This window comes from Muscardinus avellanarius, assembly GCF_963383645.1.
Source record: "Muscardinus avellanarius genome assembly, chromosome: 12".
NCBI lineage: Eukaryota > Metazoa > Chordata > Mammalia > Rodentia > Gliridae > Muscardinus > Muscardinus avellanarius.
The window spans coordinates 57,651,175-57,666,636 of record NC_137798.1 but is presented as its reverse complement, the minus strand read 5'-3'; the positions used below and the strand labels follow the sequence as shown (position 1 = coordinate 57,666,636).

The 15,462-nt window shown below is 45.8% G+C and overlaps 1 protein-coding gene across 1 annotated transcript; it reads right to left on the bottom strand.

The window, feature by feature from the left end:
- Positions 1 to 583: 583 nt before the first annotated feature.
- On the bottom strand, positions 584 to 15,001 carry PTGER2 (prostaglandin E receptor 2; the record flags this gene model as incomplete). Its single annotated transcript, XM_080707895.1, has 2 exons — positions 14,070 to 15,001; positions 584 to 832 (listed from the first exon to the last, which is right to left on the bottom strand). Exons 1-2 carry the CDS (start codon positions 14,910 to 14,912, stop codon positions 584 to 586), a joined length of 1,092 nt encoding a protein of 363 aa, XP_080564021.1. The 5' UTR covers positions 14,913 to 15,001.
- Positions 15,002 to 15,462: the final 461 nt, after the last annotated feature.

Sequence of the window (15,462 nt, the reverse complement as noted above, 5' to 3'; positions counted from 1 at the left end):
ATTCACCAACCAAGCCCACCCTATTAAGAGTAAAACTAGAGAAGGGAGAGAGGATTCCCACACCCACCCACGTGACAGTTCGAGGTGCCAGTGACTTCCAACTCCATCGTCCAGATAAAAGGTCCCTTAAACAGTCCCCAGACAACATTCTTGGTTGCTTCCACATGTTGATGCCCTAGACATACCTGTGAAGTTTCTTTGGGTCTGACTGTATGCTGTACGTTTATAACAGTAGTAACCTAGAAGATTAAAATAGAGGAGACAGTAACTGTGTAGGGTTTCAAAGAATTGCAACACTGCATGCTTTGTCATTCAACAGGAAACCTTAAATCAAAAGGCAGCTGGATCTTAAACGCTGTTCCTCACAAGTCTGCAACAGGCTCACGAGGGTGGGTTTTATAGATCCTCTGACACCTTCCACAAAGTTCCTTGTCAGCCTGGCCACAGCCCAAACTGCTGCTTAAATGTTTGTTTACTCTGTTTTATTAGGGTGGTTTCGTTTTGTTTATGCATCGACTTTTTACATTTCTCTGAGGAACCATCTCCAAAGGATCTTCCAGACACAGAGTGACGAAGCGCGTCCTCACGACTGTCCACAAAGGTCAGCCTGTTTACTGGCACTGGACGGTGTGGAGCAGGAAGTGTGTGCTGCCGCGTCTTGGGTTCTGGACGAAATCCGACAGCAGAGGACTGAACGCATTAGCCTCAGCACCGGAGGCCTGAGGATGGCGAAGACCCAGGGGTCAATTATGGAGTTAATTGATAAGAATCGAAGAGCTTGCAGGTCCCACTTTTTCTTTCGAGAAAAGGTTTCATTCATATATGCAAAAATCTGTAAGAAGCAAGTGGGGGAAATTATGTTAGTTTTACACTGTAGCACTGAACAGACTCAGACTCATCCCTCCCTCCCTCCCTCCACCCCTCCCTCCCTCCCTCCATCCCTTCCTTCTTTCCTTCTTTTGATGGAACCCAGGGGCATTCTACCTCTGAGCTGTACCCCAAGCCTTATTTTACTTTTTATTTTGAAACAGGGTCTCATTAGGTTGAGGAGGGAAGGCCTCATTAAGTTGTTGCGGCTGGCCTTGAACCTGCGATCCCCTGTCTAAGTATTGGCATTGCAAGTGTGCACCAACACGCACTATGCTATTTCTTGCGACTTAACTGTGTTTGGTACATGGTAGTGGTGGTGAAGGAGGCCGGTAGCAAAATCGCATCCTCTTTCCAAACGTACACTGTAACATAGTGAATGTGGTTGTTTTCCTTTGAACTTAATAAAATCATGATTTCTGTGGATTATCATTAATATTGACATCCTGGGCAACCTTCTGATCTTCCAGTGGGAATGGAGGGGAAGAAATAAGCTTTCCTTGGTGCTTATAATAGAATTTTTAATAGTATCAATATTAGTAAATGAGAACAACATTAGTGGTTCCCACTTAACAGTCTAATAATGTGTCATGAATTGTACTGGGGAAAAAAAACCTGCTTTATTCCTAGTCCTTACATAAACTCTGAAACTTATTGTTTCTTTTTAACAGAGGAGGAAGTGAACTTCAAGAATGTTAACAGTAACATGCTATGCTTACTTCCAAATACTTGATCTGATTTAGTGGGCACAGTTGAGTGAGAGGGCCGGCAGAGAACCATTGTTTACTCTGGGTTTGGCTACTGGGCTGCCTGGGGTTCAAACACAGCTCCATCCATACACAGCATTGGTGCCATAGGCAAGAGAATGAACCTCTGTGCCTCAGTATTCTCTTCTCTAAAATGGGTAATAACATTACCCACTTTGTGGTGTGGCCAGGAGGATGAGAGGAGGCGACACCTGTTAGCTACATTGCCCACATAATTCACAATCTTCATCTTACCCAGGTGGACATCGAGGTGCAGAAAACTTAGAGGACTTGCCCAGGTATGCAAGGCTGTTTAGTGCTCTAGTTAGGACATAAATTCCAGCTCCCTTGCTGCTGGTGCCGTGCTCAGCGAGCTACGTCCACTGTAGAAAGGCTTTCAGGACGATGTCGTAAACGCCAGCAGGGAGCCGACACATCTTTATCACGGATCAGTGTTTTCAAAGTGGTATCCCTGCTCTCATCTGATTCCTTAGACACTAAGGAGCCACAAGACCTTTTGGTCAGATTGAAGGAAATGGGACAGTCCACGCTGGATAGAGAAATAGAGCTGTCAGAAAGAAGGAAAACAGATGTGGTGCTCACCTAGCCATGCAACACCAGTTCCTTATAATGCTGCAGGGGCTCTCTGACCAGTGACAGCCTGGGACTCAGGGAGTCTTCCCTTCTTTCCCCACACACCTTCTCCAAAAATAAGGATAGCTCATTTCCTTTTCCCCGGTACATACTCCGCAGGCATCTGGGAACTAGTTGTTCAGAGCAAATTGCAGGCAGAGAGAAGAGTAGTCATCTTTGGGTTGCTGACGCAAGGACAATAGCAGAAGGTTTGGCAGCTAGAGGTGTTTATGCCCGAGAATCTTGGCATAGGGAGAGGAGAAAAGATCTGGTAGATGCGTAAGGAAAAAGAAGAATTGATGGTGGGTCTCTCAGATCACAGAGAGGAAGAAAATTAGGGAGATACAAAGGGACAGGAGTTTTCTGGTCAGTTATGCTCCTTTGGATGTGAAGTACAGAGTGTGGTGTATTAAAGAGGTGATCCGGGAGGTGTGAAACTCAGGATAATAGTGTACATTAGCGTGATGGGTTACAATACACTAATTGCTACACATACATACATGTGTATGCGCATAGATAACAGAGCACTCTGTTGTATGAAAAAAAAAAAATTCTGGCTGAGCTTGTGATGTAGCTGCGCCAGGGAACATGAGAACTCTGAGTCGGCCAAGACAAGCAGGAGAGACGGGGCTCAGCTCTCAGCTTCACCCTCGAAGGTGAGTCAGGATTTTAGAGGAGAATAACGTACACCGCAGTTCCTGATCTCTTTGGAGCGTGACAGAGTAATGAGAAGTGAAAACTGGTCTGAGAGGGTGAAGCAATTCTGTACTGTTTTCTTTCCTTTCCATCCACTATTCGGGGTAACTTTTGAATTGCTTAAAATATGCATTTCAGCCGGGCGTGGTGGCGCACGCTTGTAATCCCCGTGCTTGGGAGGCTGAGACGGGAGGATTCCTCTGGTTCAAAGCCAGCCTTGGCTATTTGGTGAGGCTCTCAGCAACTTAGTGAGACCCTGTTTCCAAATAAAGTAGAAAATAGGACTGGGAGTGTAGCCCGGAGGTAGAAAGAAAGGCCCCTGGGTTCCAACCCCAGTACCACACACACACACACACACACACACACACACACACACACACAAAATGCATTTCAGGAGGTAGCCAATATTTTGTCGAAGACATTTCCCTTCTTTGACACTTGGAAGAAACATATTTTAGCAAACCTTGAATCTCCTCATGTAAGCTTTGTCTTCTACCTCTTCTTTTTTCCCCTTTGGTTCTGAGTTTATTTATTTATTTATTTATTTATTTATTACTAGGGATTAAGCCCAGGGATTCTACCCCTGAGCTATATACCCCCAGCTTAACTTTTTATTTTTATTTTAAAACAGGGTCTCACTAAGTTGCTCTGGCTTGAACCTGCGATCCTTCTGTCTCAGACTTCCAAGTACTGGGATAACAGTTGTGTATCATCATACCAGGCGTGTTCTTAATCTTTTGCCTATAGTTTACCACGTTGGATCTGTGCGTACTGAATTTGTTTTTTAAATTGGTAAAACGCACCAATTTAAGTGATAAAATGCGCACAACACAAAATGTGTTGTTTTAGCTATTTTCAAGTATACTGCTCAGTAGCATTAAGTACATCTATTGTTGTGCAATTGTTTTGTTTATGTTTTTAATTTTTTGTGTATTACAATGTTTTTTTTATATTTTTACTGGTACACTGTAATATTATATCATAGTGAGATTCAAAGTCATACCTTCATACATGCACACGTCACTTGGTGTATTTCCTTCTAAAACTCTGGCTGGGGAGAGGATGCCCCTCCTCGGACTGGCTTGTTATTAGAGACAGCAAAGGGCTCCACTGGGAGCACATCTTTGATACACAGCAGTGCTGGCCAATCCAGAGACATGTGTCTTCTGTCAGTCTCACATGCCCAGAAAGCAATATTCTTCCATTTTAATCATCCCAGGCCCAGGCCCTCCAACTAGAGAATGCTCCTACAGCTAAGAGCCTGATGAAGTTAGTCCAACTAGCTAAGCCTAAACTGTCCACCCTGCCATGGCTTTCCTGCTCAAACCCTGATAAAGGCCAGGCCCAGGCTCTCCCTCCCTCCTGCCCTTATACTTCCCGATCAAAGCATGTGCCCTGCGTGGTGTGCTGGGCCTCGCCTCCCCGAGCCTCTCCTGTGCCTCCTCTAGAAACACACTTGACTGATTCTAATATAAACAAAAGAAACAAAAAAATATTGAACAGCAACCATCACCACCATCTGTTCCTAAACTAAAACTCCGAACCCATTAAACAATAGCTTCATGTCCCCTCTCCCTGAGGGGTGTGTGTGTGTGTGTGTGTGTGTGGTACTGGGGGTGGCACCCAGGGGCTTTCTACCTCCGGCCTATACTCCCAGACCTTTTTTATATTTTATTTGGAAACAGGGTCTCACTAAGTTGCTGAGAGCCTCACTAAGTAGCTGAGGCTGGCTTCGAACCCGTGCGATCCTCCTGTCTCAGCCTCACAAGCGCAGAGTTTTAATGAGACACTGTCTGACTCATGGGACACAAGGCAAGGAATGAATGATGTGGCAGGTGATATTCTGGAATTCAGATATGGAGGCTGGTGGAATTTATCCACACTCCCGTTTCTCTTTCTTTTTTTTTTCTTTTCTTTTTTTTTTTTTTTTGCATATGCTACTAATATATTTTTGGTGAAAAAAATACCAAGTGCTAATCTCCTGAGTCAAGTGACTACTTTTTGTTCCTTAGGGTAGGCCCTCTCAACAGGGCTTGGCAATGAATATGGGGCTTGTAACACTTATAATGGGGCACAGATGAGAATCAGTGCTATTTTAGGGTTGTCTTGAAGCAGCCTCCTGTGGAAAACATCTTGATACTAGTAGGAACTGTTTGTATCAACTATTTTCCAATCTGTGATGCAGCTTTGAAGTAGGTTCAGAACTGTAGAGCAAATGAGACTTTCTTTGGCTGACCACTGAGATCATCTGGGGAGCTTTATAATATTCGGATGACGATGACTTGTTTTCTTGCTCTCTCCCTCAGAGACTCGTGTGTGTGTGTGTGTGTGTGTGTGTGTGTGTGTGTGTGTGTGTGTGTATTGATCCCAGGGGTTCTCTATCACTGAGCTATATCCCCAGCTCTTGTGTGTGTGTGTGGGGGGGGGTCTGGGGATGGAACCCCGGGGCTACAGCCCCGGCCTTATTTTTTATTCTTTATTTTGAAACCGGGTCTCACTGAGTTGCAGAGGGCCTCACTAAGTAGCTGACGCAGTCTGCGAACCGCAATCCTCAGGTCTCAGCCTCCCGAATGCTGAGATTACAAGCGTGCGCCATCACGCCTGGCTCAACACACCTGCCTCTTTTTTTGAGACAGGGTCTTGCTCAATTGCTGAGGCTGACTTTTAACTTACAACCAAACCTGCCTCAGCCTCTTGTATAGCTTAGATTTCAGGTGTTAGCCCTCACATCTGTCAAGTAATGGAGTTTCTTAAAGCCCTCCCCCCTCCCCAGGTAATTCTAATGTTCAGCTAAATTTGAGAACCACAGCTTTAAAACTTTACCTGAAACTTGAAATACTTTCAAATTATTCATTTATCACACTTAAAAACAAAAGACCCTCTTAGGCCTGGTCAAACTAATTACTGGGTTTCAAGAAATCAGTTCTTTGTTTTGTTTTGTTTTTGGTGGTACTGGGGGTGGAACCCAGAGGCCTTCTATCTCTGGGCTATACACCCAGACCTATTTTATATTTTTATTTGGAAACAGGGTCTCACTAAGTTGCTGAGACCCTCACTAAGTAGCTGAGGCTGGCTTTGAACCTGTGTGATCCTTCTGTCTCAGCCTCCCAAGCACTGGGATTACAAGCGTTCACCACCACGCCTGGCTCAAGAAATCACTTCTTGATCAATATACAATTTGATTTTCTTCTGGAAATTGAATCCTATGGAGAAGTAGCTGGCATTTATTAAATACCTACTGTGTGTTGGCATGGACCTAAGAAATTTATGTCATATTCTATGTAATCTTTATATAATTCTGCAAAGTATTATTTCCATTTTATTTATTTATTTTGTATTGGAGATTGAAATTGGGCATTCTACCACTGAGCTATATTCCCAACTCTGTTTTTTATTTTGAAACAGCATCTTGCTTAGTTGCTGAGGCTGGTCTTGAACCTGCAATCCTCCTGTTGCAGCTTCCCAAGTACTTGAATTATAGTGCTACCAGACCCAACTAGTTCCATTTTGCTTTAAATTTTTTAATTTTAAACTTTTTTTTGGTACTAAGGATCGAACCCAGGGCCTTGCACATGCTAGGCAAATATTCTACCTCTGAACAATATTGCCATTCTCTTTTTAAATTTTTATTTTGAGATAGGGATTCACTAATTAGCTCAGGCTGGCCTTGAATCTATAATTGTCCAGACTCAGCCTTCTGATCAGCTGGGAATACAAGCTTGTGCCACCACACTCATCTTTACAATTCCCATTTTAGAAGGAAGGAAACCAAGGCTTAGAAGATTCATCACTCTGCCGAAAATCACACCCTGGATAGAGGGAGTGAAACTGAGGCAACGGGACAACAAACTTCACTTTCCAGCGCCACACACCTCTGGCCTTTCTACAAAGGTTTTGATATAAAGTTTCACAGGAAATTCACAAGTGGCTGTCTGAATTGGGTTTGTAGGGGACCTTTCTTCAAAGTCGTCAAGAAGGCTTGTGGATATCACTATTCTTGTTTACAGATTGAAAAAATGTGCCTCTCTCTAAGTAGCTGTTTGCTTTTCTCGGAGGCTTCTTATCCACAGCTAAATTACAGGCATCACACATTCTGTTCATCTGTCTTCTGAATAACATTAGAGTGTCCTGACTATAGACTTTGCACAATCCTCTCTCTCTCTCTCTTCTCTCTCTCTCTCTCTCTCTCTCTCTCTCTCTCTCTCTCTGTCTCTCTCTGTCTCTCTCTCTTTCCCCTCCCTCTCCGTGTGTGTGTGTGTGTGTGTGTGTGTGTGTGTGTGTGTTGTGTGTTAGTTGGGATTGAATCCAGGGGTATTCTAACCTCTGAACTATTCTTGAAGCCCTATTATATGTTTTGTTTGGAAACAGGATCTTGCTAGGTTGCTTGGTGTGCTTGGCATCGCTGAGGCTGTCCTCAAACCTACGACCTTCCTGTCTCAGCCTCCCAAGCACTGGGATCATAGGCATGTGCCCACCATGCTTGGTTTACAATTAATTCTTAAAACACAGAAACTTTTTTTGAGGGGTAGATTGTTTTCCAGGTATAAAAGACTTTTAAAGAAACCACTGGAGCATGAATAGGGCTCCTAGATGAGTGTGACATTTGCCTTGTGTTTCTCAGAACTGAGAAGAGAAGTTAATGCTAAGGTTTAGAGCTCTGGGCCCACGTATTCCAGGATGGTGGCTCGTAACGTTGAGAAAATGATGGGCGCTATGAGCCATCTACCCAGGATTCACTCAAACACAACATTTTGTAAATGATTTTAAAGAGATCCATGTGCTGGCCACAGAGCACAAGTCAGGAAGCCTGGTGTAGAGGGAGTTTAGCCTTCCTGAAGTGTACTTTCCCTCTCTAGTCCCTCCCGCCACAACATCTGACCCAATTTCAGGATACTTCAGTCTATTTTCAGGTAGGGGCAATTTTAGGTAGCAAAATACTATCAGGAAAATGGAGCTTGGTACACTTTGCTATTGTAAATTGAGGCCCAAAAGACCTGCGCTAAGATCAGGGTGGGGAGTGGTGGTCAGAAACTTCAAAACAGAGGGCAGGAGAAGCTGGGCAAACAGACCAAGTTGCAGATTAACCGGGTCTTAAGCTTCTTGCTGGAAAGAGATTTGTTGACTGCATTCCTGAAACACTGTGTCTCAATATTTCTATTGTTTTTTTTTTAATGTAATATTGTGATGGACTTCTGACCTGCCAAAGGAGAAAAACACCATCTTGAAAAGTTGTTTTCTTTAAGCCAAGGAACTGGACTAAACAATCTGAACAGCAACGAAGGTCCATTAGACCATGGATATATACACAAGTTCTCTTTGGAGAAAAGGACTGTGGTTCTTGATGAGTAAAATTTAAAAACCAGTGTAATTGTGTCTTTATAATTGCCCTTGCATAGATCAAATGGCAAAGGAAAAGGTGACAGCTGAAAACACTCCTATAGAGAAGCAGTTTCTTCAAAGGTACTGTGTTTTAAAACTATTTCAGTAATCCCAAACACATCATTAATGATGCCTGCATGACAAAGGGCTTCTAGCCGTTCATGGAAATTCACGCCAGATAAAATATCACCAGGCAAAGTTTGTTGGGATTATGCACAGAGATTTCTGGATTTCTCTTTCACCTCTAATTATTATATTCTGCATGTATGTACTTGGCTAACTTCATATCAGCTTTTTTTTTTTTACCCCTCCTTCTTGTTTCATGTCAAATAAAGAATACCAGGAATGAATAGGAAACTCCAGTATTGTTTATTTGAATTTGTTCTTTACCGCAAAGATCAGATTTCCACTAATCAGATTTACCTAGAAATTATAACCCTAAAGAATTTGTGAAAATGAAGACATTTTTAGAATGAGTCAATGGTTTGATCTTGAAATTTCAGACCTGAATAAAATATATAAGCACTTTATCCTAATGGCATGTGGAAAAACAGTTTAAAATGACCAGCAGCTATCCACAATTGGCAAAGTGGTGAGAAAGTGGCTTGATATGGGTTGGAAATTAGGACCCAAACAGCATTTGAGACAAGAATAGTGTTCTCATATGGTTCCTGTGTTCTGTTCCATTTCAGGAAGAAAAAAAAAAGTTTCTATTTATCACTGTGAAATGATGACAACAGCTGATAAACATAAGGAGGAATTTATTAATTTATACAACACTCCTTTAGTGAATAAACAGTTTGGAATATGTTGTTGGTCTCATGCAGGATTTCATATTGGACAGCCAAAATAATGTCATTTCCCAAACACCATATGTTTTCTTTTTTTTATCACTAAAGAAATGTTTTATGTGTACTGATGGAAGATTTTATTGTGAGATAATCTTATTATTTCTTAATTTAGGCCAGCATTTACATTAGTCAATCTTCTAAAATCTCAGTCTCAGCCTTTTATTTACTAAGTCTACAGAGAGAGAGAGAGAGAGAGAGAGAGAGAGAGAGGAAAGAGGGAAACCACACACACTTGTACTCTGCCTAGTTCCACTGAGCTGACATGGAGAAAAAGGTCTTTGCTGTTTTATTTTTATTTTATTTTATTTTATTTTTTTGGTGGTACTGGGGTTCCTAGAAACCCTTCTACCTCCGGGCTACACTCCCAGACCCAGTTTTACATTTTTATTTGGAAACAGGGTCTCCTAAGCCAGCGTGGCTGGCTTTGAACCTGAGTGATCCTCCTGTCTCTGCCTCCCAAGCGCGGGGATTACAAGTGTGTGCCACCACGCCCGGCTGCTGTTTTATTTTTAAAGTTAACAAGTTGGAATCAAGAGACAAAACATCTACAATGCCTTCACAATTCCCTTGAGTTGCTCTGGAGATGAGTACATTCTCTTCGTTAAGCATATGGTCTCAGTGCCTCCACTGCCTGGCTCTCAATCCCACATCTACCACTCGCTAGCTGTGAGACCTAGGAGAGTTATTTGCCTCATCTGTACAATGGGAATCATAACATCCTCTATTTCATCCAGGTGTGGTTGTGCACACTAATAGTCCCAGTATTTAGGAGGCTGAGACAGGGGGATGGCAGGTTTGTGGCTAGCTTCCAAAACTTAGCGGGGCCTTCCACAACTTAGTAAGACTCCATTTCAAAATAAGAAATAAAATAGGGCTGGGGGTATAGCTTTGAGGTAGAATGTCCCTCTAGTACCTGATAATAATAATAATAATAATAATAATAATAATAGGCTTCATTTTATAAGTTGTGAAGATAATGGGTTAATGTAAGATTTAGTGCTCAAAAACCTTAGTCTTTTTTATGTTGATAATAACAACACATGAGGTTGAACCTGAAGTCCTTTTAGGGTGCTGGTCCTCCTGCTCACAAACATTGGAGCCCTAGACTGGCATCCTTGTTGGAAACAGTAACTCTACTCTTCCTATTCCTGGGCCAATGGCTGATATTCATACTTCTAAGTTTTGTAAATCCTCCCTCACCCTCCACTGCTAGACTGCTGTGGAGGAGAGTGATGTCCCGTGGATATAGCTGTGAACTCTCCTTGCTGGCCAGTGGTCTGGCCACTTTTGAGGAACAAAGAGAAGCAGTTCCTGTTATCCTGAGGAAGGAATAGGCAGAGATGGGCTGAAAGGCTATGGTTTTCTGGGATACAAGGAAGAAAATTAGTTGGAATATTTTGGTATCTCTCCATTGATGAATTGATAATATTCTGGATATGGTGGGTTAAATAAAATATGTAAAATTAATTCCATCCGTTTCTTTTGACGTTTTGTTCTGTGGCTTCTAGAAGAATCTAAAACTCTGAGCCGGGTGTGGTGGCACACGCTTGTAATCCCAGTACTTGGGAGGCTGAGACAGGAGGATCACGCAGATTTGAAGCCAGCCTCAGCAGCTTAGTGAAGCTCTCACAACTTAGTAAGACCCTGTTTCCAAATAAAATATAAAAATAGGTCTGGGGGTATAGCCTGGAGGCAGAAGGCCCTTGGGTTCCACCCCTAATATCACAAACAAACAAACAAACAAACAAACAAACTCAGTGTGGCTCACATTTGTGGCTCAAGTTGCATTTCCATTGGACTATGCGTATACTGTTGGAGAAACAGGAGAATATCTGAAGGTAATCATAAGCCTTTGTTTCGTCTTATAGTGCCTCCAGTTAAGAAACCTGCAAATAATTCCTACCTTGGGTAGGCAATTGATGTAGGCCATTTTGATCACAATTTTAGTGTAGGCCAAGTATGAATGACCTGGGGGTGGGTGGGTGGAGAAGCCTACCCTGGGGCAGACACGAAACCTTCTCAAATGGCAGAATGTATGAACCAAGCAGTAGTTGTGAGTTTTGACCTGTCCAATCAGCCCTCCAGAAATAAATCAGAATAGTGCAGTACTTCAGAAAGTTTAAAGTGCTTCATACATGAGAGATACAAAGTTATTACCCATAACCCACTGGCAAAATAAAATCAGCCAATGGCCAATGTAGACTTCCTAATTAAGAGATGAACTGAGACTTCACCTTTCTGCCTGGTTTTATCTATTGTTCTGGCTATGATATCTCAGTAGTCCCACGGCAAGAGGTCAGCCTGGCTGGTGTTCTGATTATGTTCATACTGGTATTTTTTCCTCATACTGGTATTTGATAATCTTTGCCATGAATATATGCCGAAGGAAGCCTAGAAAATATTTTGCTGAGAGCATCAATCCTAACGAGGGGCTTGGTGGATCTAAAATCCCCTTATGATCTTCTTCTGCTCCCCCATTAACAGGCAATCAAATAAAAACACAGCTTTGAAGCAAATCTCCTACTCCCCCTTCCCTTCTAACCAGACTTTGGGCCTTCCTTATTATGGCAAATCCGGGACTGCCCCTCATCTAATATTAAATGAGGAAGGGAGAATATATATTACCATATATTAAAAAATCTACATATAGCAATGATGATGTCCTCATGATAAGAGGCAAAATGTACATAAAAGCAAAAGAACCTTTTGAAAATCACTGCCTTTAGTTTGAAAATGCATTTTAATGCAGTGGGGCAGTCAAGGTCAAAGGGAGACCTTTTCCTTCCTGCTTGCTTCCTCTGCCTGGCTTAGGAAGGGAAGAAACAATCCTTTTTAAAGTGTGTGGTCACCCTGAGCCCATTCCCAGGCTATTTAAGTAGGTGGCGGTGGAGGATATTTTTATACATCTCCTTACAAATGACAGATAAAACTCTAAGAACTGACATCCCTCTTCCCAATAGCCGAGGGCACGCAGGCCCCCATTCAGGAATGGCTTATGTCTTCCAAGTCGAATTTTGTTATTTAGTAGGACTTGAAATGTTCTGCAGCCTAATCCCAGCCCCCAAAAGCTGACTTAGCCCCTAACATGATTAAAAGGTTCTCCCGGTATCCAAAAGTGTAGAGGCCATGTTGGTTTTTACATTCCAACATTTCTGATGCCCAAACTCTCCTGCTCAGGATGGCATGGGAGTTGCTATCTCCCATAAAGTACCATTTCATTATTTAAGAGGACACTCTGTCAAACTCCTTCTCTTTTCCTCCTAAGTGTGACTTACCGATTCAGATCAGCTTCTGTCCTGACAGAGGACAGGAGAAGTGTGAGGACAGTAAGGACCAGGGTGAGGAGCACATGTGGGGTGGGATCGTCTTGGGGCTATGAGAGAGAGTGAAGGTGACCGGAAAGTAATGACAGAAGCAGGAAGTAGGATAAAGTTGCTTCTTTAGCTTCTAAGAGAGGGGAAAAAATTAGTAGGCACTAGTGCCTACTAATGTCAGGCACTGCCTATGCCTTTCTTTCTCCAAATCCAAGTTTCCAGTTCTCTGTAAGAGGTCAGAACATGCTTAGACACCCTAGACTCTTCTATTACATTAGTCTTTAGGAGGCTTGAACTCACAGCATCTTAGAACTCACTGCTGGGGTTGTACCTAACCAGGACAGCACCCATGCCAGGACCTGGGCTCCAGGCAGCCCCATTCTCCTGTCCCTGATGTGGACCAGGTGTCCACACATGTAGTTTTGTGCTCATAATGTGCATGGCTGTAAAATGAAGAGTATGTGTGTACTGCCATCAGTACCTGTGACAGCCACAGTACCTGTGACAGTGACATCAGGAGGATACTTTGTAACAGGTTCCAAAATGCCTTCTCTGGAGGGATGCAAAGTGTAGCAAGGCATCCCTCTAGGGATTTCCCTCTCCTAATGGTAAGGATGGTGTCAGGAATTTTCATGGCCACAAAGAGTTATACTTCAATGTATCAAGTAGGAATCCTGTATGCCAGCTGTTGGTTGAATGTTTTGGACAAAAATGGAAAGCTCTGAACTTCCACATCAGGGACTCTCTTCACTTGGTTCCATTTTTCAGTGGCAGCTGGAAAGCTTTGGGTTGGGAACTACATTTGGCCAGGGAGAAACAGAGGACAAAGCTTGGCAAGGTAACACCTATGGTGGGAGTTACAGGACAGCAAACTGCAGCTCCAGTAAGTCGAATTATAACAACCACGTCCTAAGGTGGAAGGGGCTGTCTCCTCTTCAGTCACCAGCAAAGGTACCCAGTGGCGGCTAAGGGACAGTGTAGAGGAGCTCGCAACTCTAGAATAGGAGCTGGGCTGGCGTAGCCTGCGGACCAAGGGTACTGTCCTACTACAGGAGAGATGTGAGCTCAGTGATGCCTGTATGTCAAGATGGAGGCGGGAGAGGAACTGGGGGAAAGGTGAGAAGCGAGAAGAGGGAAAGGCTGTAAATCTTTATAAATTAGGGCTTTTTTTTTTTTTTTTTTCAAGTTGCAACAGGTTTGTAGGGTGGAGGGAAGGGCGAGCGTTCCAGGGGAGAGTATGAAAAAGTTATGCAGAAAGCCGGGCGTGGTGGCGCAGTTTTTAATCCCAGCATTCAGGAGGCTGAGACCTGAGGATTGAGGTTCGCGGACAGCCTCAGCTACTTAGTGAGGCCCTCTGCAACTCAGTGAGACCCTGCTTCAAAATAAAGAATAATAAAAAAAAATAGGGCAGGGGGTGTAGCTCGGAGGTCAAATGCCCCTGAGTTCCATCCCCAAACCCGGAAAAAAAAAGAAAGAAAGAAAGAAAGAAAGAAAGAAAGAAAGAAAAGAAAAGAAAAGAAAAGAAAAGAAAAAAAAGAAAAAGTTATGCCGAGCTGGGCTGGGGAAACAAGAGAACGACTTACCGTGAAAGGCAAGGAGCAGACGGCGAAGGTGATGGTCATAATGGCCAGGAGGATGAGGTGGTCGGCCTCCTCCGCCACCGAGGTCCTCTCCCCTCTCCTGCGGGGCCCCGGGCCGCCCCGGCCGCTGCCGGGGGAGGGTCCGCAGCGGCTCCTCCGGCCTCGGCGGTGCATGCGGATGAGGTTGAGGATGACGCTGAAGTTGCAGGCGAGCACCGCCAGGATGAGCAGCAGCAGCACCGTGGCGTAGAGCTGCAGGTAAGCGGTCCGCCCGTGCCGAATGAAGCACCACGTCCCGGGGCAGTACTGCACGAACTGCCCGTAGTCCAGCAGCGGCAGGGAGCAGAAGAGCAGGGACGCCGTGTAGATGACAGGGAGCACCGCCAGGCCCCGGCGGCGCGAGAAGTGGCGCTGGTAGAAGTAGGGGTGCCCGATGGCCAGGTAGCGCTCCAGGGCCATGGCGAACAGCATGAGCATCGTGGCCAGGCTGAAGAAGGTCATGGAGAAGGCGAAGTAGGTGCACACCCGGCTGCCGGGCGCCAGGGCCACCAGGGTCTGGTTCCGCGCGTACGAAGCCAGCACCACCGGGCTGATGAGGCAGGTCCCCAGCAGGTCGGTGAACACCAGCTCGGTCACCAGCACGTGGAACAAGGAGATGGCGCTCCTGCCGCCCGCGCCGCGCCCCGGGTCCCCCCGCCAGCGGCGAGCCAGCAGCGCCAGCGCGATGAGGTTGCCCAGCACTCCGGCCGAGAACATCACGGAGCTGATGGCCGGGCTTTCGTCCGAGGTCAGCCACTGCCGGCTCTCGCAGTCCTCGGAGCCCGAGTCGACGGAGGCATTGCCCATGGCGGGGTGGCGCGTGGGGCAGAGGCGCGCCCTCCTCTCCGGGCTGGCACCTGGAGGGGGGGTCTGAGAGCCGGAGTGCGGGACCCAGAGGGAAAAGGGGAGGTACCGAGCGCCGGAGCCCCTTTCCGGCCCCCAGCCCGCGCCCAGGGCAGCCTCGCCCGGGTCTCCCGCCCGCCGCGCGCCCAGTGGCCGCTCGGCCGCAGCATCCGGCCGCCCTCGGGGCTCCTGCGCCTCGCCCCGGCCGCCAGCCCCAGCCCCAGCCCCAGCCCCACCGAGGGCCGCGCCGCCCCCGCCCGCACCGCCCTGCACCCTGGGGGTGGGGGGGCGAGAGGCGCAAAGACGACAAGTGCGCGGTGCCGGCGGGCGGGCGGCGAGGCGCGGGCTCCGCGGGGATGCGGGGATGCGGGGATGCGGGGATGCGGGGGTGCGGGGGTGCGGGGTTACTGGGATGCGGAGGGTCCCGGCCCCTCCGGGAGCGCCGCGGGCCAGGGGCTGAGGGGCGCTGGGGCCCGAGCTGCCCGCCGGCGGGGCGGCGTCCTTCGCCCCCGAG